Raw genomic sequence first — 27,417 nt, 5'->3', positions numbered from 1 at the left:
GAATTCTTACTCACTTTTACCTTATAAAACTAATATTGAAATATTTACCCATCACGCCTTTTGTGACTAATATTGCAGCTGAAAGAGGGGAGCTGAATAAGAGAGGTAGAGTTCATTCAAGCTGAAGTTCCTGGAGACCAGAATGTAGTGTCTACTTCTCTAATATTATATATGAAGTCAAAAGATATCTTTAGACTATTTGGTTTGTCAGGAAGAATTTGCTAATGAAAAAGATGCATTCCGCAGGCTATTTATATCTGCAGTAAAGTGAGTTGAGGACAAAGTCATTCCAGAGCGTATCCTAACAGTTTATGTAAATTTCTCAGAAGCTTATCAGAGTTAGTGGTTAAAGTTAGTTTTCGACTATTTGGGTTTTGTGGCAAATAATAATAATAGATTTTATAAGAAGAGCAAACATAGCTGGAATCTATAACTTTGTTGCATTTTGGAAACCAGTTTGTCTAAATTGTATATTTTTATATCAAGATTCATTTTACCTCTTTATGCTTCTGAGGCATCTCATACTCCTCAAAGCACATCTGTTATCCCATTTGTCCATATGGGCAATTCAGTTGAACAGTGAGTCAACTCAGTGGCAGGAAAAATCCATCTAAGCAGTTGTTTGGTTTATGCTCAGTTTGGGAGGGACAAACTGCATGTGTCAGGACAGATCCATGGATGTTGCCAAGAGGTCATCTGTAGTGAATAGATGGGAGGCAAAATGCTCAGCTAGACAGTCATCACAAATGGTCATCAGAAAGTGAAAGAAAGAAAGAAAGAAAGAAAGAAAGAAAGAAAGAAAGAAAGAAAGAAAGAAAGAAAGAAAGAAAGAAAGAAAGAAAGAAAAAGGAAGAGAGAGAAAGAAAGTCATCGGAAGACTCTTGGGCTTTAAATGATTCCTGTTAATTTTTTTTAATGTTTATTTAGTTTTGAGAGAGACAGACAGAGCACAAATGAGGGGGAGGGGGGCGAGGGGCAGAGAGAGAGGGAGACACAGAATCTGAAGCAGGCTCCAGGCTCCAAGCTGTCAGCACAGAGCTCAACGCAGGGCTCGAACCCCTGAACCGTGAGATCATGACCTGAGCTGAAGTCGGACGCTTAACCGACTGAGCCACCCAGGTGCCCCCAAATGCTTCCTTTTAAATAAACAAACCCAATGGCACATTAAGATTATTTAACTTTTTGATTTAGGATAACATTAAAATTCGGTTGCACAGTGTAACAGGCATCATGGAGGCCAGGTCCCCACAGTATGGGAGATTAGAGAGTGCTCTCTTGGATTGAAACTGTTGGCACAAGCAATAGATAAGAGGTCTACAGCGAATATAGGTGTAAATTCACATGAAGATATGTGCCAGGTCAGTGTTGGTATTTTTATAACTGGCAAACCAGAGATACAGCCAAGTTAACGAAATACAGGAAAGCCTTGGATTGTGGGTAACTTGTTCTGTGAGTGTTCTGCAAGACGAGCAAACATTTCGAAAAATTTTTAACTTGATAGACAAATGATGTCTTGCAATACAAGTAGTACGGGATGCCGAACGTCACATGATCACAAGGGAGCCAGTGGTTCTTGAGATCCGCTTTGATATACGAGTGCTTTGGATTGTAAGCACGTTTTCCGAACAAATTACGCTTGCAAACCAAGGTTTTACTATAATCTTGACAGTAGTCAGCTTGTTTTTCTTAGTAATGATGCCAAGAGGATTTTTTAAATATACCCATTAATCGCATCCTTGATTTGGTAGATATTTGTCAAATCCAAGGCTTGTGCTGCTGGGCACAGCTTTAGATGTTGAACATACCTCAGTCACCAAACCTGCCCAGTTCTTTCTGTCACATTCCAGTGGGGAGAGATGGACAATGAGGAAGATAAAGGGCTACAGTAGCTGGCGTGTCAGATGGCAGGAAGTGCTGTGGGGAAAAATCAAGCCGGGGAGGTGGGCGGGGAGGGGAGGGTGGATCTGTCAGGAGGAGAGGCAGTAAGTCCACAAAGATCAGACATCAGTCAGAAGGAGTGACAGCCTGACCTTCACTGAGCATTTGCTCTCCTACTCAGGCTGTTACCTGAGTCTCTGTAAGAAGAAAAAAGCAGCCCTGAAAAGGCATCTAAAACTCCCCAGCTGAAAATAGTGTCTTCTGGCTATTATTGTTTCTGGCTGCCAGAACACTGGATCCTAAACTGGTGGGTTCGGTCTAATATATTACATTTGGTGTTTTGCCCTCACACAGTTAGGCCCTCCTCATCCCCCACGCCCCTGGAGACAGACTGAGTCCCGGGTTCTGTTCAGGGAGATTTATTAGTGAAGGATGAAGAAGCTATCCCAAAGGAAAAGATCCTCCGTTTTTAAGATTGTCTGTGGCCTGAGCCCATACAATATCACGAAAGTGAAGCTTTGTTTTAGTTTAAACTATTTCTTGTAAACGGAATTAAAAAAAAATTTTTTTTAGTGCTTATTTATTTATTTTGAGAGAGAGCTAGAGAGTCAGTAGAGGAGGGGCTGAGAGAGAGGGAGCGAGAGGGAGAGAGAGAACCCCAAGCAGGCTCTGCGATGTCAGCTCAGAGCCAGACATGGGGCTTGATCCCGTGAATCATGAGATCATGACCTGAGCCAAAATTAAGAGTCGGACTCTTAACCGACTGAGCCACCCAGGTGCCCCACACTGAATTTTAAAATATATATTATTATGTCACTAAAGTCAGTATGTGTCTATGATAAAAATTCACACGCCAGGGAAAGATATGACAGGCAAAGTCAAAGTCATCAGACACCTCCTGTCCCAGCTCCCACCTTTGACATGCTTTGAGCATATTTTTCTATGTCCTCTCAAATTTTTATCCGTATTTTTAAAATATCATAAACTTCAATTTGACACATTGTTATACTTAATGTATCTTGAAGTCTTTCCAATCAGAACCTCTAAATTTACCTCATTTTTTTTTTAAAAGCTGTATATTTTGTCCTTGTGTGAATTCATTAAACCCCTCTCTTAACAATGCATATTTAGGTGATTTTCATTACCAGTCTCCAATAAGATCCCGTGACATACTTTGAGATAATTTGGTGAACATATCTGAAAGATAAATTCTTAGAAGAAGAAGGGGCATCTGGGTGGCTCAGTTGGTGAAGGGTCAGACTCTTGATTTCAGCTCAGGTCTTGATCTCAGGGTCATGGGATCGATCGAGTCCCACACTGGATTCGGTGCTGAGTGTGGAGTCTCCTTGGGATTCTCTCTCTCCCCGTCTTTATGCCCCTCCCCCACTTGCACATGCATGCACACGCGCACTCTCACACACAAAATAAATAAATAAGCTTTAAAAAAAAAAAAGAAGTGGAACTGATAAGTCAAAACCTATATGCATTTTAAATAGATGTTCCCACATTATCCTGTAAAATGTCAATTTACGCTTCCATCAACAGCATATGAAAGTGGTTTGAACTAACTTCTAATTTTACTGTTAATTTGGAAGACAACCCCAAATGATTGTGTTCTCACAGGAGACCGGAAGGCAGGGTTCTGGAGCCACGCTTGGGCTGTTGGCACGGAACGTTTTCCATGGGCCCATTTTCCAAGCCGAGAGACAGTGCTTCTCCTGTTTTACATGTAAATCGCATTCACATCTTGATTATTGTTTCTCAGGATGATCAAGTGTTCCAGAGAGGCTCCTCACCAATGCCACGTTTTCCTTCCAGTTGTGGAATGTTGAGAATCTGTTTCCATTTTCAGGCCACGTTTACCTTCTTGAGAGAGCCAGGGTTCCTTCTGAAGGAATACTTCGCTGCCTTTTTTTTTTTTTTTTTTTTTTTTAACAATTAATGTTGAGCCTGTCTGATTGTGTGATCAAACAAGAGTTTGCACAGTTTTTCTTTGGAGGAAAAAGCTACATGTGAGGCTAGCACATCCCCTCCGCCACCCACCTCATGTCTCCTGGGGTGAGAAGAGGGGGTTTGGCAGAAACCTGAAAGGGTGCCACTTCCTGGGCACCAGTGGCAAGGTGTCCACATAGATGGCTTTCTTTGAACAAGGCCACGGGCTGTAGGAGAGGTTTTTTCCATCTGCTTGGTTCCCTATGCCTTGCAGTTAGTAGGTGCTCAGGAAATATTGACTGACTGAATGGATAACTCTGTACAGCCATTTCCAGCCAATAATCTATATCCTCATTAAAAAAAAAAAAAGATCCATAGAACACTCCATGTTTTTCAAACAAAAGAAAATTCCATTTGCTTTACCTTACCCGCGGTGGGAGAAGAGCCAGACCCAAAAGCTAAGAATTTGGAGCTCGGTGGGGTATTCCCCTCGCCGTGACTCTGCCCTCCGCGCCACATTTGCTCTGGCCGGCTGCTGTCAGAAGGCAGAGCTGTGCACTAAGGGAGCCAAACAGCCTCATTCACACAGCTCAAAACTGGACTGACCACTTCCTCCATAAGCTTACCTCTCATTTTGGCCCTGGAGAACAGTGAAAGTGCCTATTAAAAGCCAGCAAAAAGAGAGGACTCTATAATAAAGAAAACGTCACAGTGCTACATTTGAACTTCTGGCCTGCGTTTCTGCCTGGGCTGTTTATCCTGACCATTGAAATCCTGATTTCTTCTCTGCTTTCTAAATATAGTGGCAGCAAACTAGTATACTTTCTCCTCGGTCTTTTTAAGATCCCACCCAGTGTACCATATGCGATGTGTAGTTTCCCCACCAGAAACGCTTTCTCTTCTCTGAAACACACACTGAAGAGAGACAGAGGTGTTCTGCTCTATGATGGGCTCCGGGCTTTATATGCAGAATTGGCAATTGGAAGAAAAACTTAGGAACTGGGGTTTGGAGCTCTCTGGCCCTATTAGCACAAAAAGTCACTTAAAAACCTACCAATGATGTAACTACGATGGAGGCAAACTTCCCAGAAAAGTATTTTCCATTCTCACCCTTTTTTACACTCTTAATTGTAAGCCAGAATTTGGAAACAGGGTGATCTAACACCAGCATAAAACCAGGATATATTTGAATTCTTCTCACTGCTGTTGAATCTAAGTCCTGAGAATATGGGCTGTTGGCCAGAGTTTTTCAGCATTTTCTTTAGGCACATTTTTCTGAACCAGTGGTTTGCCTGTGGATTTTGCAACTATTTTAGGTGTCAAGACATATTTTTTCCCTCTTCTTTCTCGCTCTTCTTCTAAATGCAGAGTGTAGCGGTCAAATACAGTTGACCCTGGGAAAAACAGAGGGGTTGGGTCACCAGCCCCCTCCGCACAGTCAACAATCCACGGCTTTAGTAGCTTCTATTAGAAACGTAACTGATGGGGCGCCTGGGTGGCTCAGTCGGTTAAGCGTCCGACTTCGGCTCAGGTGGTGATCTCGCGGTCCGTGAGTTTGAGCCCCGCGTTGGGCTCTGTGCTGACAGCTCAGAACCTGGAGCCTGTTTCAGATTCTGTGTCTCCCTCTCTCTGACCCTCCCCCATTCGTGCTCTGTCTCTCTCTGTCTCAAAAATAAATAAAGGTTAAAAAAAAAAAAAGTTAAAGAAACATAACTGCTAATAGTTGACCAGAAGCCTGATAACATAGGCTGATTTTGTACTCTGTATTATATACTGCGTTCTTACCACAAGGTGAGCTAGAGAAAAGAAAATCATAAGGAAGAGAAAATACACTTACAGTACTGTATTTACCAGAAAAAAAACCAAAACACAAAAGCCACCTATAAGCGGACCTACACATTCTGAGCCCATGTTCAAGGGTCAACTGTAGTGAGAATCTAGCTGCTGTGTTACCTCCAGCCATGTTTCGGAGGAAGTGCTCCATGTAAGAGTAAAGAATCAGAGTGGGGCTTTAGGGGTGCCCTCTGGTCCCATAGAAAGGAGGTACCTCTTGTCCCATGGTGGAGAAATCAGTTTCATTGACAAGGGCCACATGTTGACCCCTTTCAGAGTAGCCCTAAGAATATGATGGGCTGAGCTGTTATGTGATCCTGAGGTGCCCAGAGGCTATCAGAGTGAAGTATGGTCTCCTCACCAGCTGTGGTTCCGAATTGAAAGAAACATCTTAAGAAACTAAGTTAAAAAGGACGCCTCAGGTCGGAAGGAGGTGTGCCTGTTACAGAACTAGGCATTTTTTTTTTTTTTTACCTCAGAATCACAATATGTGTACATAAGGCCCAATTATATGCGTAAAGTGCACATTTGAGGTGAGCCTCACTTCCCTGGGTGAGGTTTGGGTAACTGTAGCCCTTCCTGCTGGGGAGGGGTCGGGTGGGGGAGCCCTCTCAGGCCCTGCTGTCCTCTAATTAGGACGGGCTTTGTGCAGTGATTGTTGGGTGACCAAACACACAGCAGCTAAGAAATAAAGGAGAAGCAACCACACTCCACCTAATACCCAGAACTCCTTGCCAGACTTACCTATAGATCTGACCAAAGCCGCTGACTAACGCAGTTCCCACAGGAAAGCAAGAGAACATCCATTGGATAAAGGAGAAAATCACTTCCTTCCAACTGCCTGAACACACACACAAGTTATTTTTGGTGTGAGAGCAGAACCTCCTGATTCCCTCTGGTGATCTAGGGAATAAGAAGTGTTACAGATTTTTTTTTTTTTTTTTAATTCCTGCTACCCTTATAGGTTGGAAAGTTAACCAGGGGCAGCTGAGGGAGCTAGAGCGAGAGAAGCAGGAGAGCTATCTGCCTAGAGGTATTTTTATTTGAGGGGCAGCTTTGAGACAAAATGCCTGCTGGAAGAAGTTGAAAATGGAGAGAGTAGCTGAAATTGTAGACTATTCATGCTGGATGGGACCTTCACTGTGGTGCGATCTGGTCAATTTTTAAATGAGGAAACTCAGCCCGGTGAGGGCAACAGCTAGTTAGGGGTTCATCCCGCTGTCCACCCCCAGGTCACAGGCAGAGGCAGAAAAGGACATGTTGCAGGCGTCATGGAGAGCCATACAGGGAAGGCAAACCAATAAGAATGGGGAAGTAAGTGCAAGGCTTAAAGAGGTGACTAGCCAAAAAACTGATTTGTCAGAAACTACCCGGGGACTGGGGACTGGAAGGAGTCCTCACTGTAGGCAGGCTGTCCCTGTCACTGGAGGCACTGATTAAAGCATTGACCAGAATGGTGCCTGGGTGGCTCAGTCAGCTGAGTGTCCAACTCTTGTTTTGGCTCAGCTCACAATCTCACGTTTTATGAGTTCAAGCCCTGCATCGGGCTCTGTGCTGACAGGAGCCTTCTCTCTCTCTCTGCCCCTCCCCTGCGTGTTCTCTCTCTCTCTCTCTCTCTCTCTCTCATTCTCTCTCATGCAATAAATAAATAAAGTTAGAAATAGAAGGAGCATTGACCAGAGACTCTGATCACACTCCCCTGCCTCCCCTCGTCTTCCATCTTCTGCCTGTTGATAACAAATGGAGAATCAGATTGATGGTCGCAGACTTCTGCCGTCCAAAATGCAGAAAGGTCGGGAAATGGACCTGTTTCCACTCAGTCACCCTCTTGCTCATCCCCTGGGTACTTGGTGGCTGAGGCTTAGTGTCCTTTGAGAGCCCCGTATACAAGGGGTCTTATTCCTCCGTTTTGCAGTCCAGCAGCTGGTCACCGGTGCTCCCCTTCTCTCAGCCTCTGCTAAAGGGAGGATGGAGACGAAGTGGCTGTGCAGCCCTAGCCTTCATCCGCCTCCACTGCTGACTGCACCCTTGGGAGCAGAAAAGCCTCTTGGGGAGAGTGGGGAGGAACCCATAGACCCCAGCGATCCAGAACCTGCTGCGATCAGGGTCTCCTGTCCTCCGGCTGGCTGGCTCTCGCCGGTCCCCTTTCAGACCGTGAGGGGAAAATACACCGGTGTGTAAAGTTGCCTGGCCTGACTGTGCCACTGCTGCTTGGTTTATAATCAGTCTGGCCTGGAAGGGTATAAATCCCTCATTCAGCCTTGCTGGCAGGTGCCCCGCCCGTCATTAGCAATGCAGGGGTGAGGTGGGAGGGAAAACTTAACTGCGCTCTTGGAAAACCGCTGGGAAGCAAGAGAGCTTGCCTCCTGCAGATGTGGGAGCGTGAGCAGCATTGTGCTTTCTCCCGGGTCCCGTGAGAGTGATAGCGGAGCCAGGGGAGGAAGGTGTCGGTGTGGGGGACACTGCCTTGCCGTGTACTAGACAGGACGCCCCTGCGGTCACTCACGGACACTGCTCTGGTCAGTGAGGCTGGGCCTGGATGTCAGTGGGCAAGGTGAGCCCTGATGACGTGGTCTGTCACCTTGCTCGCGAGAGGGAGCCTCCTCCTTAGGGGATACCCCAAAGTAAGGAGACCCCGTGTTGATCTGTGGGGCTTGGTGCCCGTGTTTGTTCCTTGGGGGTCCATTCTAGAAGTCCGCACTTTGGTTGGAGAAAGCAGAGGGCAACTCTGTGTGGGCAAAGAAAATCGTTAACTATTCAGGAGCCGCGCCAGAAATAACACTTTGCTTCCCTTTGGGGCCTTTTGCTCTTTGCCTGGGACCTATGTGTTTGTTGTAGCTCTTGCGTTCCAGTCATGCTGCTGAGGTGGGGAGAGGCACAGAGGGACACTTCATGCCCTGCTCTTAGGATGACATGGCTCGATGAACTCAGTGAGCGGCAGGTGTCATTAGTGCCTAGGTCCTTGAACGTCAGACCCGTAGTTTTCTCACATTTTAACCCTTGGGATACTAGGATGCATTTTAGGACCTGTGAAGACAGTTAACGCTCCTGTTATTTCCCTAGAAGCTTTTATCAAAATAGTGGGGACATCCTCCAGTCAGTTCTCAGAATGAAAGAAATGAGTTCTATTTCAGTTTGCTGTTTTCTGTCCCCAGTGGCCATGCCTTCTTCCCTGAATATTTTTAACCAAACTCTTGTTTCATTGGTTTGAAACCTCCATTTCATACGTTGATACAAAGAGTGAAGTCCAGTCATTGCCCTGTCTAGACTGGCCCTCAGCTCACTGTCTATGACATTTCTGAATGTCCCCATGTTCTGTGCAGTTTGGGGTGGGGGGCTGAGGCCATCCCCGTCCCTCACCCCCATCAGGTTCAGCATTCACGTGCCCCACTCTGGGAACTGGTGTCTAGGAAAGACTTGCTTTCCCTTAAGATCTGTTTCTTCATTTATAAAATCACATACCAGCCCCCCAAGGCAACCAGGGTGTTTTTATTGTTTTTATTGTGGGTCAATTGTACTCTCTATAAACCTGACTTTTAAAAAATCCATTCAAAATACGTGTTCAAGTTTGTTGTTGCAGGCATTGTTTGCAAAATATTGGAAACAAGCTAAGTGTCCATCAGGAGGGGACTGGTTAAATAAATCCTGATACTTGCACATGATGGTATATGATGGGATTGCTATTAAAAAGAATTAGATAGATCTGCACATCTGATGTAAAATATCTCCTTTGTGTAAACGTGTGCATGTGCATTTGTCTGGGTTGTTTGGCAAATCTTCAGAAGGATCCCTGGAAATTGCCAGCGTGGCTTCCTCTGATGAGGGGGACTGGGTGCTAAGGTAGGAGGCTGACTTCAAAGGCGCCGGATACCTTTTTTGCATTTTGAATTGTGTTCATTGTGCACGTTATCTCTTAGAAATAAATAACAAGTAAAATCAATTTCTGTGACCGCAGGGCCCTGGAACTGAGTGGCATAGGCCTCTTAGCCTGATTGTTGCTGTTTCTCAATTTCAGGCCCTTCCTCTGAGCCAGCGCACTCCCCCACCAGCAGCGGGAAGAAACTCTTTGCTCCTGTTCCATTTCCTTCGGGCTCCACTGAGGATGTGTCCCCCAGCGGCCCCCTGCAGCCCCCGCCTCTCCCCCAGAAGAAGTTAGTGAGCCGAGCGGCCTCTTCGCCTGATGGCTTCTTCTGGACCCAAGGCTCCCCCAAGCCAAGAACAGCAAGTCCCAAGCTGAACCTCAGCCACTCGGAAACCAACGTCTGTGCCCACGAAGAGTCCCACTTCAGCTACTCCTCGAGCCCCGGGAGCCGCCACCATCATATCTTCTCCTCTTCTGAGCCCCTGGAGAAAACTTTCAAAGGCAACGGCCACTGGGTGCCGGCACCAGGGCTGGCGGGCGGCCAGAGCGGCTTTGGGAGCCCCAGCCTCCAGTGCAAAGGGGTCCCCTCGGCCTCCCAGCTGAGCGTTTCCAGCCAGGCCTCCACCGGCAGCACCCAGCTGCAGCTCCACAGCCTCCTGGGCAGCATCAGCAGCAAGGAGGGCACCTATGCCAAGTTGGGGGGCCTCTATGCCCAGTCCCTGGTGCGCCTCGCAGCCAAGTGTGAGGACCTCTTCATGGGCGGCCAGAAAAAGGAGCTGCACTTCAACGAGAATAACTGGTCACTCTTCAAACTGACCTGTAACAGGCCCTGTTGTGACTCGGGGGACGCCATCTATTATTGCGCCACCTGCTCCGAGGACCCTGGCAGCACCTACGCGGTGAAAGTAGGTACCGCCCCGCCCCCTTGCTGTGAAAGTAGGTACCGCCCCGCCCCCTGCTGTGAAAGTAGGTATCGCCCCGCCTCCTACTGTGAACGTAGGTATTGCCCCGCCTCCTACTGTGAACGTAGGTATTGCCCCGCCCCCTGCTGTGAAAGTAGGAACCGCCCCGCCCCCTGCTGTGAAGGTAGGTATTGCCCCGTCTCCTGCTGTGAACGCAGGTGTCGCCCCACCCCCTGCTCCTATTCTGCAGTGCAACCAGCTGGTCCTGGTTGTGGCAGCACAGCCTTTGGAGCAAGTCCTTTCACCTGTCCCGGCTTCAGGCGCAGGCTTGATGCCTGCGTTTACTGTGAGCACCCGTGCTCACCGATTTCACCCTCAGCCTGGCCCGGGACATAAGGTTCCTCATGGAGCTTATGATCCAGTCAGAGGGACGGACAATGCAGATACTGTTCTTCAAATGCTAGATAGCTGGAGAGGGAGGTGGACCTAGGTGTGATCTTGAACACAGAGTAACCGCATCGATGAAGCATTCAGTATGCAACAAGACTCTCGGGTGCATTGACTACACGACCTCACATCCTCACAGGGCAGATAGGTTTTACAGATGGGGAATCTGAGGCGCAAAACGATTTAGCTGCCCACAGCTGGCGGTGGCGGGTGGCTGCGATGGATCAGAACGCTGCTTTGGCTTGCCTGCTACACCTCTACTACCATCCTGTCCCTTAAGGGAAATGGAGTTCAGAGAAGTGAAGTGACTAGTTCAAGTAACACGGCTCTTTAATTTTTGCCACCAGCTCAGGGCCGTTGCTACCATCCCCCACTGCTCTCTCAAGGTGCAGCTCCCTGCAAGCTGGCCGAGCCGTCTGCACCCACATTCTGTTCCTTCCACGTGGCCTTTTTTCTCATCTTTTGGTGTCCCCTGAATACCTGGCGGTCCTGTAGCTCTTCTATAAATGCAAGCTTTTGCGGGTAGTGAGGAGGGGAACAATGAGCTCTTTTTTTTTTTTTTTTTTTTTTTGGTGCCATCACCTGTCCCAAGATCTTTTATTTCCAGTCAGAAAAAAATGCAAATACTGATCTAACATGAAATGGCCTGGGGAGGCAGGGTGGTTTCCTGCTTACCAGTGGAGTTTTTAAAAATATTATGATAATTAGGGATGCCTGGGTGACTCAGTCGGTTAAGCATCGAACTTCAGCTCAGGTCATGATCTCATGGTTTGTGAGTTCGGGCCCGGCATCGGGCTCTGCGCTGATGGCTCAGAGCCTGGAGCCTGCTTCAGGTTCTGTGTCTCCCTCTCTCTCTCTCTGCCCCTCCCCCACTCACACTCTGTCTCTCAAAAATAAATACAAATTTTTAAAAAAGTTTTTAATATTATGACTATTAACCAAGGAAAATTGCAATGAATTTTGTACTTTGAGATTTTTCTTTTAAGAACTTGGTGATAGCACCATAAAAAATAGATTAGTAACCCCTGATTTATAGGTTCAGGGGGCCATACATAATTATTTGCTGCCTTACGATGAAAAAACCGGGGTGAAGAGGCCAATACGGCTATAAGAATACAATCAATTATCCAGAATCAAGGTCCCAAAAGACGGGGGGGGGGGGGGGGGGGGGGCTAAGATGGCAAGCACCAGATGGAAGAAAACACAAACATGCTGAACTGAGTCTCTCGATTTCTTGAACTTCACTGTCTCTTTCTATCAAAACCCATCTTAGTAAGTGATCCTGCTCTGCCACTCCCCAAGCACAGTGAAAAACAAAAAAGAAACAATCCCAGTGTTCCCCTTCCTGTTCGGATGGTGCTGTATCCATCCAGTAGAGGGAAAGTGAGTGCACTCTCCAGTGAGCTGAACTTGAGAAGCCAGGCTTCTGGTCGTCTTTGTTGGCCCAGATCCAGGGTGTGGACCCAACCAATGAAAGGAATGGAAATGTGAGCTCCTTGAAGCCTGAGGGCTGGAGGTATCTTACAAGAGGTTCTTTGCTTTTGCTAGCCCCAGGGAACCTGAGGAGGTAATCAGTGAGCCAGCCTTCCCTTGCCCTCCCTGAGGTCAAGGGCATCAGCCACTGTCACCTGGCTCCTGGGGCTGGAACTGGGTTCATTCAGTGCCTCTCCATTTTGAGGAAGGAAGGACCTGTTGGAAGCAGCTTGCTCCCTCCTGCCTTGGGGTGGAAAGTGATGTTATCCTGCTCTGGGAACTAAGGAGCTAGGTGGCCACTGATCAGAACCTCGGGATAAAGGGTTCTGGTTTTCACATATATTTTTTAGTTTATTTATTTATTTTGAGAGAGAGAAACAGAGCACACATGAGAGAGAGCAGGGGAGGGGCAGAGGGAGAGAGAGTTCTCTGCTGTCAGCGCAGAGCCCACTGCGGGGCTCGAACTCTCAAACCGTGAGACCATGACCTGAGCCCAAACCAAGAGTGGATACCTAACTGACTGAGCCACCCAGGCGCCCGTGGTTTTTATATTTTTAAGTGCTTGTCATGTGCCGCTTGGATCTAGGACCTCCTGGAACAATGAAGAATTAGCCACATTCTCTGAAGAACAATGCAGAAAATCTGGCTTTCCTGGAGGAGGTTAAAAACAAGCATTGTTCCTCATTTCATTAGAAATGTAAGCTATAAGGAAGTGGGGACACAAGGCCCCAGCCCTCTAAGGAAGAGAGTCCCGGGTGTCCTATTTGACTCTGCCGGAGACATGGCAGCCCAAGGACCATCTCTGTAACATATGAAAAGGAAATCTGGAGAAGAGCATCCAGTGTTCAGAATCTGGGGAACAACAATACCGATTCGCAAGTGTGCCTGGCCCCGGTAATTGTGGGGCGGGGGCTCTCGGAACATCGTTTCCCACGTGCAGCTGTTGTACTTCATTAGCGCTGCAGTCTAGACGGAATACAGTCATCTGGAATCTGAGGGACGGAGCGGTCTCCCCGCCCACGCCACCGCTCCGGCGCTGAGCTCATGTCATCTGTGCCTGGTAAGCGCGAGCCTTGCTCGCGAGTCCCCATTAACAAAAGCAGGCTCGCACCTGCTCGCACTAAATGCCAGGCCCTCCGTTTATGGGCTCAGCGCCCTGCAGCAGCCAGGAGATTAAAGCCAGCTCTTGTAGCCCTGCTCCGTGACTATGTGGTGGGGGGGAAAAATCATCAGCTGTGTGTGAGTTTTAGAAGCTGCTTTATTCCTCGGTCAACTAGGACTCCAGTTCGGTAATTAGGGACTTGTGTTAAGCCAGCTGGGCCTTCTTTATTTAAAGAACGTGACTTAGCCCAGATTTTTAACCACGAACGAGGCTGTGGCTCCAAAGTTGAAAGTGAGACTTGGCCCAGCAAAACGTTTGAAATTTGAGCTGAACCAAAGGTTTGTGTGGTCTTGCACCAGATCCCAAGCTCAGACTCCCTGAAAATGAAATGGAGGGGGTGAGGGTGGAGAAGCCTCCCTGTCCTCCCCCCTTCCTCTACCCGCACCCACCATCCCGCACTGTGAAACGACCGCAGGGGGCACCCCCACCTTTGCGCTGTACTGACTCTCAGATCGGGGGCAGGGGGGTCCTGACAGAGGACTAGCTCGCTGAATTTAAAATGCATCCAGCCCTGTCCCCATTTATTCTGCTCCTTCATTTACATCTCTGTGCAAACTGTCGGTGGTATTTGCTGGGCCTAGGCCTTTGACACCCTTGAGAAAAGGAATCCTTGGAAACCCTTCCCAGGCCCTGGACAGCTGCAGCCCCCAGGTTTGTACAGTAACTGGCAAGCCAGCTCTGGATTGCCTCACCACATGGCTACAGCCAGACCAGCAGAGCGGTCACCATAGCAACCTTCTCCGGCTCACTGTGGGCCAGTCACTGTGTTGAGAGCCACACCTGTGTTGTGTCCCTGGCTGCTCACAGTGGCCCTGGGAGAAAGGACCTATCGCTGCCCGGACTGCAGAGGAGAAAATAGACTGAGATAAATAAGGTGGATCCTCGCTATTTGTGGATTCCGTATTTTTGAATTCACTTGTTAAAATTCGTTTGTAACCCCAAATCATAATTTGTGGCCCTTTTGTGGTCCCTGGAAATGCACAGAGTAGGGGGAAACTTGGGTCACCAGACATACGAATTCCCAGCCAAGGTAGAACAAGGCAAGGCTCTGGCTTCTTGTTTCGGTTCTCCCCTGTCAACAGGTGTCCTTTTTGTGGTCTCTTCGTTGTCTCGTTCTTCACATTTTTGTGCCTTGTGTTGATGATTTCACGGTTGGAAATGACCAAGCTGAGCGCTGAAGTCCTGCCTAGTGGTCGTGAGCACAAGAAGGCTGTCATGTGCCTTTGGGGGAGTGTTAGGTGAGCTTCGTTTAGGCGTGAGTTCCAGTGCCGTCTGCGGGAGTTCTGTGTTCATGAATCCACAGTATCTACTAATAAGGCGTCTTTAAACAGAAACACACACAAAGCAAGGTTAGGTGTTGCCAGGTTGGTAAAAAATGTTACGAACAGATGCTTGCAAGAACTTCGCCCTGTATTTCCCCTAGGAGCAGTGGTTCAGTATTCGCTCATTCCGTGTTTGTGGCTACTTAACAGAACTACTGCAAAATAACAAGAATCAATTGTAACTTGCCAGGGTTTGCCGAGTTCGAGTTCGTATCTAAGCCAGGGTCTTTTTCACTTCCAAGCCCATACTTTTGACTCCTGGAGACTTCTCCCTTGTACAATCTTGGGCAAATAATTTAACCCCTCGAAGCCTCTGTTTCAACTCTTCTGTAGAAGCGTCTACCTCATCCTGTCTCATCGGGTTGTCTGAGATTTAATGAGACACTGTGTGAAAAATGCTTAGTAGGCAGTGTCTCACGTACAAGAGTTTGGTAGGTGTGTGTTGTGGTGGAGAAGCTCTCACGGGGAAGGGAGTGACCCCGACCTCAGCAATGCGTGGCCCACATAGCCACAGAGGGCACAGCAGACAGTGCCATAAACAGTGGCTGGCATCTATACACGAGACTACATTTTGAAGGCTACACATTCCCTTTCGTTTAATAGTGTTTCAGAAGACTGCCATGTAAAAACCAAATACAGTTGGGTGGGCTACAGTGGGGAGTCCACAACAATGCCCTTTAGATGCGTGTTCCAGAATCATTTTTGTTAGTGTATTAGGAAGCAATGTCTGGGGGAAAATGCACTTGCGTTTTACTTCTGTTTTACCTCTGTAATAGAGAGATTACTAATGTGTTGCCTCCCTTCACCTCCTAATTATCATTTTAAAAGTTTCCTCAGAGGGTGGACTCTCTTATTTCAGGTTTCAGGCTGAGAAGAAGGTTTGTATAGCTGCAATCTAAATAAATGCCTGTGAAAAGATGCTTGCAGCAGAACTCCTGAAAACGTCACCTGTTAGCAATGTGGCGCTTTGTAAACGCTGCTGTAATCAATCACTCGCGTGTGGCACCGCGGCAGCCTGAAGGGTTATTTTGGATTGCTCGCGGGATGATATGTTCTAGGCAGATGCGAGGTGCCTTTCTTTGCAGGATTACACAACGATCCTCACCTTCCTATAACGCATGGCTGAGGATGCACTGTATCCTTTTGAGAGGGGAGACCACAGACCATCTTCTGTCCCTTTCCTTGTAATTACGGGGAAAATGAGGCCTGACAGAGGGCCATTACAAGTCTGGCTTGAGCAGCTGCGTGGCAGCCAGAAGAGCATTACCACGGCTAAAGATCCTCGGTGGCTGGTGCTGTCTTAATACAAGATGTTGAAGAGGCCGGAGAGCGATGGTCGTGGGGATTCCCCAGAGGAGCTCCAACTCACCTGCTTGTTTATTCCTACAATAATAGGGTGTTCAGAGGGTGCCGTGGGTTGGCATCCCTCACCCTGGAGAGCCCTCTGTTTTCTCTCTGACTCATCCTCGGAAGGAGGTGCGTGGCTTCCATGTAGCAGCTCCAATAAAACGTCTGGCTCGCCAAGCCGTGCCAGCAACCAACATTGCACCTTTACCTGGATCTGGAAACTAGGGCAGTCTCAGGGAGTTTGGCCACAGCCTAGAAGGACCCGCTTCTGTCCCTGAGATTCCCCAAGAAGGGAGCAAAGCGCCCCAGTGGCCAAACACGTCCGCGGTCAGGTGGCCGCTGTAGGGCTCAAGGAATGCGGATTAAGGTTGACTGCCTGTGTAAACGCTTGTCTGGTTTCCTGAGAATTTCTCTAGCACACACTAGGGGCAGACAGATGTGTTCCTACTGATAGGGTGCCACGTTGTCCTGTGGGAACCCCACTCCTGCTGGATCATGTCGTCATGTTATGTTTAACTCTTAAAGAAATTGCCAAACTGTGTTCCAAAGTGATGGCACCATTTTATACGCCACCAGCAATGTAGGAGGGCTCCCATTTCTCTGCATCCTCATGGACACTTGTTACTGTCATTCTTGTTATAGACATTCGAGTGGGCATCAAGCGATACCTCACTGTGGCTTTGATTTGCATCTCCCCAGTGACTACTTTTTAAAAAAAAAAAAAAATTTAGTTTTGAGAGAGAGAAAACACAAGCAGGGGAGGGGCAGAGAGTGGGGGGGGTACAGAGGATCTGAGGCGGGCTCTGTGCTGACAGCAGCGAACCCGACTCGGGGCTCGAACTCACAAACTGATGGATCATGACCAGAGCCGAAGTCGGACACTCAACCGAATGAGCCACCCAGGCGCCCCTCCCCAGTGACTATTGTGCTGGTGGCCATTTACGTATTTCTTTGGTAAAATTCCTATTAATATAGTTTGTCCACTTTTGATTGGGTAGTTTATCATTCTCTTATTGCATTAAGAGTTTTTTTGTTAAATTTTACTTAAAAATTACTCATCAGATAGGTGTTTTGTAAATATTTTCTCCAGCCTATGACTTGTCTTTTCCTTTTCTTAATGGTATCTTAGGAATTTTGATAATTACCGACTTTTTTTTCCCCCTTATGGACCATGCTTTTGGTGTGGCATCTGGGAAATCTTTGCCCAGCCCAAAGTCTCAAACAGTCTGTCCTGGGTTTTCTTCTAAAACGTATATTTGGGGCTCTTACACCTAAGTGTGATCCACGTTGAGGCAATTTGTGTGTCTGGTGTAAGGGTTTACTTCTTTTTGCAAGCGGCTATCCGAAATGTCCCAACACCGTTTGTTGAGGATGATGGATTCCACCGTTGACCTGACTTTGCCTTTCGCCCGCAGATCTGCAAGACCCCTGAGCCCAAAGCAGCCCCTTACTGCAGCCCTTCTGTGCCCGTGCACTTCAACATCCAGCAGGACTGCGGCCACTTTGTTGCCTCGGTGCCCTCCAGCATGCTCACCTCTCCTGACGCACCCAAGGACCCTCTGCCTGCACCCGCGTCACACCCGCCTGCCCAGGAGCAGGACTGCGTGGTGGTCATCACCCCCGAGGTGCCCCACCAGACGGCCTCTGACTTTGTGCGGGACTCCGCCTCCAGCCATCAGTCCGAGCCTGAGGTTTACGAGCGGCGCGTGTGCTTCCTGCTCCTGCAGCTTTGCAACGGGCTGGAGCATCTGAAGGAGCACGGCATCATCCACCGGGACCTGTGCCTGGAGAACCTGCTGCTGGTGCACTGCTCCCCCCAGGCCTCCCCCGGCGCCTCCCCCGCCGCCCCATCCCCTTCCCCGCCTGGGGCTCCCGCAGCGTGCCCCTCTGCCTCTCTCGCGGCCGCCGCCCCCGCCCCCGCCCCCTCCCCCGCCTGCCAGGGGGTGCCCAGTGAGAAGTACCTGCCGCGGCTCATCATCAGCAACTTCCTGAAGGCCAAGCAGAAGCCAGGCGGCACCACCAACCTGCAGCAGAAGAAGAGCCAGGCCCGGCTGGCCCCCGAGATCGTGTCTGCCTCGCAGTACCGCAAGTTCGATGAGTTCCAGACGGGCATCCTCATTTATGAGCTGCTCCACCAGCCCAACCCGTTCGAGGTGCGGGCGCGGCTGCGGGAACAGGACTACCGGCAGGAGGACCTGCCCCCGCTGCCCGCGCTGTCCCTCTACTCGCCCGGCCTGCAGCAGCTCGCCCACCTGCTGCTGGAGGCCGACCCCATCAAGCGCATCCGCATCGGCGAGGCCAAGCGGGTGCTGCAGTGCCTGCTGTGGGGGCCGCGGCGGGAGCTGGTGGAGCAGCCGGGCACGTCGGAGGAGGTGCTGTGCGGCACGCTGCACAACTGGATCGACATGAAGCGCGCCCTGATGATGATGAAGTTTGCCGAGCGGGCGGCGGACCGCAGGCGCGGGGTGGAGCTGGAGGACTGGCTGTGCTGCCAGTATCTGGCGGCGGCCGAGCCGGGGGCGCTCCTCCAGTCCCTGAAGCTCCTGCAGCTTCTGTGAGCGCGGCCCCCCAGCCCCGCCCTTCAGCCGCCCGCTCCCCTGCCCGCGCCTCCCACCCATCCCCCCCACCCCTTGCACCCTGCCTGGCCTTGGGAACATCTGTCTCCCCTGGGAAATGGTACAAACGACTGTCATACTTGGATGTAATATATACATAAAATATCTAAATAAGAAAGACTGTGGCTGTCATTGCCCACTCCGTCCCCCCCGCTCTCCGTCCTCCTCAAGTGCTCCAGGTTTCTTCCTGCAGTCAGTACACTCCTTGCCCCGCGCCCCCGCCTGGGGACAGTTCTGCGGATGCAGTGAAGTCTGGACTCCAACTTCACTACGTCACCATGGGATCACTTTACCCCTTTGTCAAATGGCTGTTAAAAAAAAAAAAAAAATCCAGCAGACCTTCACTCACTATTTTTTGGTTTTAAAGTTTATTTATTTTGAAAGAGAGAGTATGAGCGGGGGAGGGGCAGAGAGGAAGAGAGAGAGAGAGAGACAGAGAGAGAGAGAGAGAGAGAGAGAGAGAGAGAGAGAGAGAGAATCTCAAGCAGGCTCCACTCTGTGAACACAGAGCAGATGTGGGGCTTGAACTCAGGAACTGTGAGACCATGACCTGAGGGGAAACCAAGAGTCGAGGCTTTGCTGACCTAGCCACCCAGGTGCCCCCAACAGACCTTCATTTATTTATTTATTTATTTATTTTTATTTTTTAACATTTTATTTATTTTTGAGACAGAGACAGAGCATGAACGGGGGAGGGGCAGAGAGAGAGGGAGACACAGAATCGGAAGCAGGCTCCAGGCTCTGAGCCATCAGCCCAGAGCCCGACGCGGGGCTCGAACTCCTGGACCGCGAGATTGTGACCTGAGCTGAAGTCGGCCGCTTAACCGACTGAGCCACCCAGGCGCCCCCAGACCTTCATTTAAAAAAAAAAAATGGGGGTTGAGCTCTTTTATCCCCAAGTGTTCACATGTGTTAATATGTTTGGTGGTTAAATTGAATATAAGCCTCTGAGCAGTAGCTCCAAGACCACTTGAGGTGTCCTTGACCTGCTGGTGAGCTAGAGCAGCGGGCCACTAGGCCCCGGGGCCTGTGGGCATCACTTAACCTCCCCACGCAACAGTGTCTTAGAATCCAGACTCGACTCCGAGGCCAGCAGAGGTTCAGAATTCAACCCCACTGCTCCAAATCCATTTCCAGGTGGCTAAAGCTGGCTGCCATTTGTATCCGCCAGAGGCCTGGCTGAAATGGAATCCACCCCAGATGGTTCAGACGAAGAAACTGTAAGGGTCCCACTTAGGGGTGGAAAGGGTCAAGAGAAAACAGGAGGGACAATGAGGCAAAAGCAGGAGCTGAGGTGCGTGAACTAACCATCCACCTTCCATTTCCCACCTGCCATCCCCAGGCTGAGCCCACGGGGGGGCCGAGGGGGGGGCTTGGGTGATGCAGTTAACGGGTTCAGCCTCCTGGGGCAGGGAATGGGGAAGGGTGGAGGTGGCGGCCGGTGGCCTGCTGTCACCTGTCTCCACTGTGCTAGGGATCGGCAGGAGGAAACAGGGGTGTTCCTGCTCCCAGACCGGCAATCTCCCTGCTGTCCTAAGCTCCTCCCAGTTTGTGTTTGTAAAACTCATTCATTTAACATGTTTGCTGTCACCTGGTATCCAGTGCGGTCGATATTTGTCACCATACCTTTCAAGTGCACAGAATTAGGTAGCACCAGACCTTTCCTCCTCAAACTAGACACACCAAATGTTACTAATTACTCATGCGAAAGGAGACAGCCCCCAAGACCCTTGTATTTCTACCTAAAGCGTGATCTCCCAACTTGTGACCTAACTTCTGTAACCTTGTTAATAGTTCTGGACATCGTAAAACAAATGCAGAGATCTTCACGGATGTTCTAGAAATCTGGGAATGTGCTTCGTGACCAGGACAGGGAAATCTCTCAGGTCCCCTTCTGCATATTAATTTCACTGCTTTTGGACTACAGGTGAACACATCCCCGTCTCCATGCGTCGGCTGTGAAGACAGTGCCTGAGCAGTGCGTTTGTCGTGTTAACTGTGACTTGAGCACCGAGGAAGGGACACAATAAACCAGCTTCCAACTTTGTGCAAGAAAAAGAGTCTTTGAACATGGAAATCATTGTCTTCCCTAGGACCTATCTGTTTTGGGGGGCAACAGCTCGTCAGTTGTTTATTCCTGGGAATTTTCCAGGCACACCCTCCGCCCTCCATTTGCTATCTTTTGCTTTCTTTCTCACTTAAGTAAATAAGCAATGGGGAGGGAGGAAGCAGACATTCTGCCAAGGGAATGCAGTGCCACTTGGAAACACGTCTCTGGAGGCACATTTTAAATGTGTGTATTAGTGACACCTTTTGTATATGCCACCCACTTTCAGGAAAAAAAAATTGAGATTGTAGAAAAGGTTTTAAAACCAAAATGAACCCCAAAGTAAAGGTGAGAAGAAATTACAGCAGTAAATTCCAATGGAGAGGAATGATAAACATGAAACTTCCTTCTCAGCGGTCCAGCAACCTAGAAAAAGTAGAAAACAGTGGGTTGCAGAAATCTTTGTGTGTAATCTTAGGGGATGGCTCAGTTCATCATGAGGAACAAGCCTTTTCCTAGTGCATGGTTCTGAAGGGAATTTGTCAAGGATTTCCTTGTTTAAAAATATTGGATAGTGGCCCCAATAGTGGTGTTATTGATTTTTTTTTTTTTAAGACATTTTCCTAGACAGGCCAGTTTCTTACATTCACCATGGGTGAAATCCAATTGGTAACATTCAAACCTATTTTCATCAGGGTGGTTTTACAGGGTATTCGCTACCCATTCATCTCGATGGGTTGTTGGCCTTTTCCGTTAATGGTAAGTGACTACATACCATTCCATAAATGCCCATGACTACATATAGTAGGTTGGGCAAACAGCTTTAGCCTCTCTAAATTCAAGGGCTCAACATAACTAGTTGTTTGTTTGTTTGTTGCCTCAAAATACATCTGCAATGCACAGCTTTATCTCACAGAAAGCTCAAGCACTAAAAAGATGAAGTCCAGAAACAATAGTTTGGACTGAGGTTCAGAAACAAACCGGGGCTTTTGTAGGATGCCAGGCTCCTAACATTTGTTTATTCAATACTCCTGGCATCCGTGGATTCATCTTTTTGCTTGGCTTTAGACCCAATTACTGGTATTTACATCTCCAGATCTTTTTTCTCTCCAGCTCTGAGTCAGGTCGCCCCCGTATGCTTTTTGCATTGGTAATCTTGGTTATTAATGGGACCTTTCCCTTTTTCATCCCAAGATGTGGAATCTTTTCTTCTCCTAAACTCTTTCCTGTAGGCGTTATGGAGCCGTACATCTAAATTGTCATATCCTCGCCAGAAGCAAGATAACATACTTCAGGGGATTATTTATTTATCATAACACATGGCTCAGATCTCAAAAGACAGGGCCCTGGGGAGCTGTGGTTACCACTCTGTGTAACACTTCCTGGTTTTCAAGAGCTTGGGGCTGGAGAAAGCTCTTTTGTGATGTATACATGCACACAAACAATTATAAAGATTCTGAAGAGGGAAGACACATGTCACTTTAATGACTTCTCTGAAATCCATTCTTTAAATATATACAGCCAATAAATGAGGCAGGCCTTTCCCACTTTGCTGAATAGCTATAAATCTTTGAAGATCTAAGGATAAGCTTATTAATCTCATTAAAAGTAGGAGATTTGTAACATAAAATCTGCTTGGCATTTAATAGAGGGTGGTGTGAATGGAATGATTCATTAGAAACCAAAATGTAGCCCAACTGATGTCATTGCTAAAAATAGAAGACAAGTATAAAATGTCTGGGGCAAATTCCATGGGGTGAATATCTTAACAAAATACGCTTCTCTTTTCCGATGCTAATTAATGCAGAGTTAAGGGATGGCCAAGGAGACCTTCTCCAGACTTAAAGATGTCCTGGGAGGACTTATGCCCTGGGAGGTTAGTTAGAAGGTAGCCAGAGGGGTTGTAGGGCTCCAAGAAAGGAGTCTAAATTAGCCCAGAAATGGTATCATTTATTTGGAAAGTATTGGGGCTGAACCAGAATTTCCATGATGAATTATAACCTTACTGAGCCCTGGATACTCAGTCTTCTCTGATCCACATCTTTCCTCCTTGACTACATCCATTCCTGGAGTGGGGGAAGCAAAGTCAAGTTTACTTAGGAGTCTTCTGCATGCCAACAAGCTAGCTTAGTATTGAACTATACCAGCAAGAATTTGAACATATACTTTTATCCTGTGTTATAAATGCTGGGTTCGAATCTTTATAGATCCTTTACCAGAAGTGAGTACAGCTATTTCAAAAACAAACAACAGAAACAATAAAAACCATGGTCCTGAACACTGGATGTGCTCAGACCATGAAAAGTTTGTGTTCTGTATTAGGACTTCTTAAAGGTTATTCTTCAGACTTCTGACTTACTGCCTCATCGGGGATAATCGGGCATGGAGATAGAGAGAACCAAGCATGGAGATCTAAGGAGGGCAGAGAAGAGAGGAAATGAGAAAGCAAGATTCAGAGACAAACTACCTGCTTTACTACCTGCCTGGAACCAGCCCCAATAACTTCCCACAACCCTAGAAGTGCATTCATGAATCTTAGTCTGCTCAGGCTGCTACAAAAAAAAAAAAAAAAAAATGGCATAGACTGGGTGGCTTGTAAATAATGGAAATTTATTTCTCATAGTTCTGGAAGCTAGGAAGAACGAGGTCAAGGTGCCAATGGATTTGATTCTGATGAGGATCCACTTCCTAGTCATAGATGGCCATGTTCTTGTGTCCTCACATGGTGGAAAGGGCAAAGGAGCTTCTTGGGATCCCTTTATTAAGGGCACTAGTCCAACTGTGTGAGGTTTCCACACTAATGACCTAAGCACCTCCCAAAGACCCACCACCTAATCCATCACCTTGAGAATTAGACATCAATGTATGAATTTGGGGGGAACAAACATTCAGTCTATGGTATCCCTCTTCCCAGCCCTTTCCTGGAATCATACAGACATTTGTATGTCTATTCTATTCTTAAAGATCTCCAGGGATGTGGAACTTTTATAGAATTCTAGGTGGTATAGAGTTCAATTTCAGAGTTTGTAACAGATTCCTTAACAAGTCAGAAAGACTTTAATAATTGTGCCTTTTATATATGCCCTTTCTTTACTGACCATTCCCATAACCATGATGATGGAGACAATTTTCCATTTTCCTAAGGGAGTAACCGATTCCCTCTCTCCCTACCCCTCAATGTAACTTTATTTATTTTGAGTATGCAAAACTTGACATGGCACTGAAAGCTAAAACTATTCGACAAGATCTGTTCAGAGAAGTGTCCCTCCCCCAACCCTGTCCCCGTCTTTCCATTCTCTCCACCAATACACCGTAGTAACCAAGCTCACTAATTTCTTATCTTCTTTATGGGTTTTTTGCCCAAATGAGCAGATATAAGACTCTTCTCTTTTACATGCGTGTTAGTATATCAGAACTGCCAGAGCACTTTGCTTTTCTCTCTTAGCAGTGTGCCAGCAAAAACTTTTCTAAAGCAAGGAGGTGACTGGACCTCTCCCTTGATCCAGAGAATTAACCCAGTCCATCACCCTCCACCGAGGTGGTGAAAGAGTCATTTGCACTGCTTGGGGAGCATTAATTCACCAAACTTTGAATGATCCCTCTCTGGTATTGCCCCTTGGTTCTTAGGACAACCCATATTATTTTCTCTGGGGACTATGGACTGCTTTTCCTCCTACACAGAAACCGTGAGACTCACCCCCAACCGCAGTCAGCGTCGACAGCAGATGCCCGAGTTAAATGGTGAGATTTGTTCTCAGGTGCTTCCTCCTCTCTGGAGTGACTCTGCTCGTCCTTGCCCTTGGAACCTAACACTTCTTTGATAAACTTCTCATTGATCCCTTGCAGCAAACCCCACCTAGAGACTATGACCAGGTCTTCGAGGAAAACCCTTCCCAGAAAGAGTGTCTAGGGAAGAAAGAGATGGTGCGTCTCTCTGTGGCTCAGCTTTTCTGTGGCTCCAGTGTGGTGCTCACCTCTTCCCCTGAGTCCTGAGCGCTGCAATGGAAGCAACGAGGTTCCACTCATTGAAGTCCTTTGTGGAACTGAGACTTAACTCTTACACAAAAGAGGCCTGATGATGTTGGTCTTAGCAGAGCCCAACATGAGTCATGCGCTGTTTCAAGTACCTGATTAACGATGGATAGAATGAAGGAACTTGCTGGGCATTTTGTCCCATGGACCGGTTTCTTAGGAAGGCAGGGGTTGGGGGAGGGGCATTTGGGGGGGGGGGGCTGGGTAGGAGCTGTGCTCCTGGTGCAGAAGGCACCCAGGGGCGCAGGGCAGGGAGCGCCTTCTTGGCCAGTGCTCGCTGTACCCCTGCTGCTGGGCTTGGCAGCTTCCTCCGGCCATGAATCACACATTTGATAGCTGCCCTCCTCCTGCAGACAGCCCTGGCCTGTGTCAGCTGCCCGGCCCTGGCTCATTGCTGGACAGCCCCCTTCATTGCAATTCTGAAAGGCAATGGCCCACTGGAGAAAGCACTGGAACGAAGAAAACCAAGGGCATTGGGGATTGCCGTTCTGGTAGGATAACCATTTCTTTTTTTTTTTTTCAACTTTTTTTTTTTTTTTTTTTTTTGGACAGAGAGAGACAGAGCATGAACGGGGGAGGGGCAGAGAGAGAGGGAGACACAGAATCGGAAACAGGCTCCAGGCTCTGAGCCATCAGCCCAGAGCCCGACGCGGGGCTCGAACTCACGGACCGTGAGATCATGACCTGGCTGAAGTCGGACGCTTAACCGACTGCGCCACCCAGGCGCCCCAAGGATAACCATTTCTAAGCAGCGCCCAGCCCCACGAAGGCTCCTGAAAAGGATTTTCACGAGGGTGCGCGTGGGTGTCTGGGAGCTGCTCTCCTGGAGCAGTCAGTTTGCCAGAGGGCTGGGATTATCACCTTCCAGGGGGCAGGCCCTGTAAAAAAGTCTGGAGTTTCTCCTTTGTGGCACCTCTAAAGTTACCTTGAAGGGAAAGAAAGGAGGTAGGAGGGAGACACTTAATATTCCTGGGGTGATGTTGTTAAGAGCACACCACAGGCCCCGAGAATGACCACAGCTTGGCTTTGCTATGTGTCTGTAAATGGACACCACGATGTTTAGCGGACAGAAACTGGCCACGTGATCCACGTCCTTTGTCTAGTTGGACTCCCATACCCCTGAGCTCTGAGCACCAAGAAAGGAATGCCTTAATGGGAAACTTTCTTTCTTTCTTTCTTTCTTTCTTTCTTTCTTTCTTTCTTTCTTTCTTTCTTTCTTTCTTTCTTTCTTTCTTTCTTTCTTTTTTTTTTTTTAAGTTTCAGGAGTAGAATTTAGTGATTCATCACTTACCTACGACACCCGGGGCTCATCACAGCAAGTTCCCTCCTTGATGTCCATCAGCCATCTAGCCCATCCCCCTGCCTACCTCCCTTCCGGTAACCCTCAGTTTGTTCTCTATAGGTAAGAGTCTGTTTTCTGGCTTGCCTCTTTTTTCCCTGTGTTCACCTGTTTTGTTTCTTAAATTCTACGTATGAGTGAAATCAAATGGTATTTGTCTTTCTCTGACTGACTGATTTCGCTTAGCATAATACTGTGTAGCTCCATCCACGTCATTGCAAACGGCAAGATTTCATTCTTTTTTATGGCTGAGTAACAGTCCAGTATATAAATATATAAACCACATCTTTGCTATCCATTCATCAGTTGATGGACACTTGGGCTCTTTCCATAATTTGCCTCTTGTTGATAAAGCTGCTATAAACATTGGGGTGCATGTGCCCCTTTGAATCAGCACTCTCCTGTATCCTTTGGGTAAATACCTAGTAGTGCATTTGCTGGATCATAGGGTAGTTCTATTTTCAGGTTTTTGAGGAACGTCCATACCGTTTTCCAGAGTGGCTGCACTGGTTTGTGTTCCCACCAGCAGCGCAAAAGAAATACTTTTTCTCTGCATCATTGCCAACATCCGTTGTTGCCTGAGTTGTTCATGTTAGCCATTCTGACAGGGGTAAGGTGATATCTCATGGTAGTTTTGATTTGTATTTCCCTGATGATGAGTGATGTTGAGCATCTTTTTGTGTATCTGTTAGGCATCGGGATGTTTTCTTTGGAAAAATGTCTATTCATGTCTTCCGCCCATTTCTTCACTGGATTATTTGTTTTTTGGGTGTTGAGTTTGATAAGTTCTTTATAGATTTTGGATACTAACCCTTTATCAGATGTGTCATTTGCAAATATCTTCTCCCAGTCTGAAGGTAGCCTTTTAGTTTTGTTGATTGTTTCCTTTGCCGTGCAGAAGCTTTTTATCTTAATGAAATCCCAGTAGTTCATTTTTGCTTTTGTTTCCCTTGCCTCGGGAGACATACCTAGAAAGAAGTTGCTATGGCTGATGTCAGAGGTTAGCGCTTGTGTTCTCCTCTAAGATTTTGATGGTTTCCTTTCTCACATTTAGGTCTTTCATCCATTTTGAATTTATTTTTGTGTATGGTATAAGAAAGGTGGTCCAGTTTCATTCTTTTGCAAGTAGTTGTCCAATGTTTCCAACACCATTTGTTGAAAAGACTTTTTTTTTTTCCCATTGGAAATATATTCTTTCCTTCTTTGTTGAAGATTAGTTGACCATA

The 27,417-nt window shown here is 47.7% G+C and overlaps 1 protein-coding gene across 4 annotated transcripts in view; it reads left to right on the top strand.

Moving 5' to 3' along the window:
* Positions 1 to 18,891, top strand: part of PRAG1 (PEAK1 related, kinase-activating pseudokinase 1) — a 51,621-nt gene extending 32,730 nt beyond the window's left edge. For all 4 annotated transcript variants that reach the window (XM_058720145.1, XM_058720147.1, XM_058720146.1 and 1 more), the window contains 2 exons: positions 9,659 to 10,410; positions 17,574 to 18,891. In XM_058720145.1, coding sequence (XP_058576128.1) covers positions 9,659 to 10,410; positions 17,574 to 18,716 — 1,895 coding nt within the window. In that variant the 3' untranslated portion in view covers positions 18,717 to 18,891. The remainder of the gene's footprint in view (positions 1 to 9,658; positions 10,411 to 17,573) is intronic.
* Positions 18,892 to 27,417: the final 8,526 nt, after the last annotated feature.

This window comes from Neofelis nebulosa, chromosome 3 (assembly GCF_028018385.1).
Source record: "Neofelis nebulosa isolate mNeoNeb1 chromosome 3, mNeoNeb1.pri, whole genome shotgun sequence".
Taxonomy (NCBI): Eukaryota; Metazoa; Chordata; class Mammalia; order Carnivora; family Felidae; genus Neofelis; species Neofelis nebulosa.
This window is presented reverse-complemented; position numbering and strand designations above follow the sequence as displayed.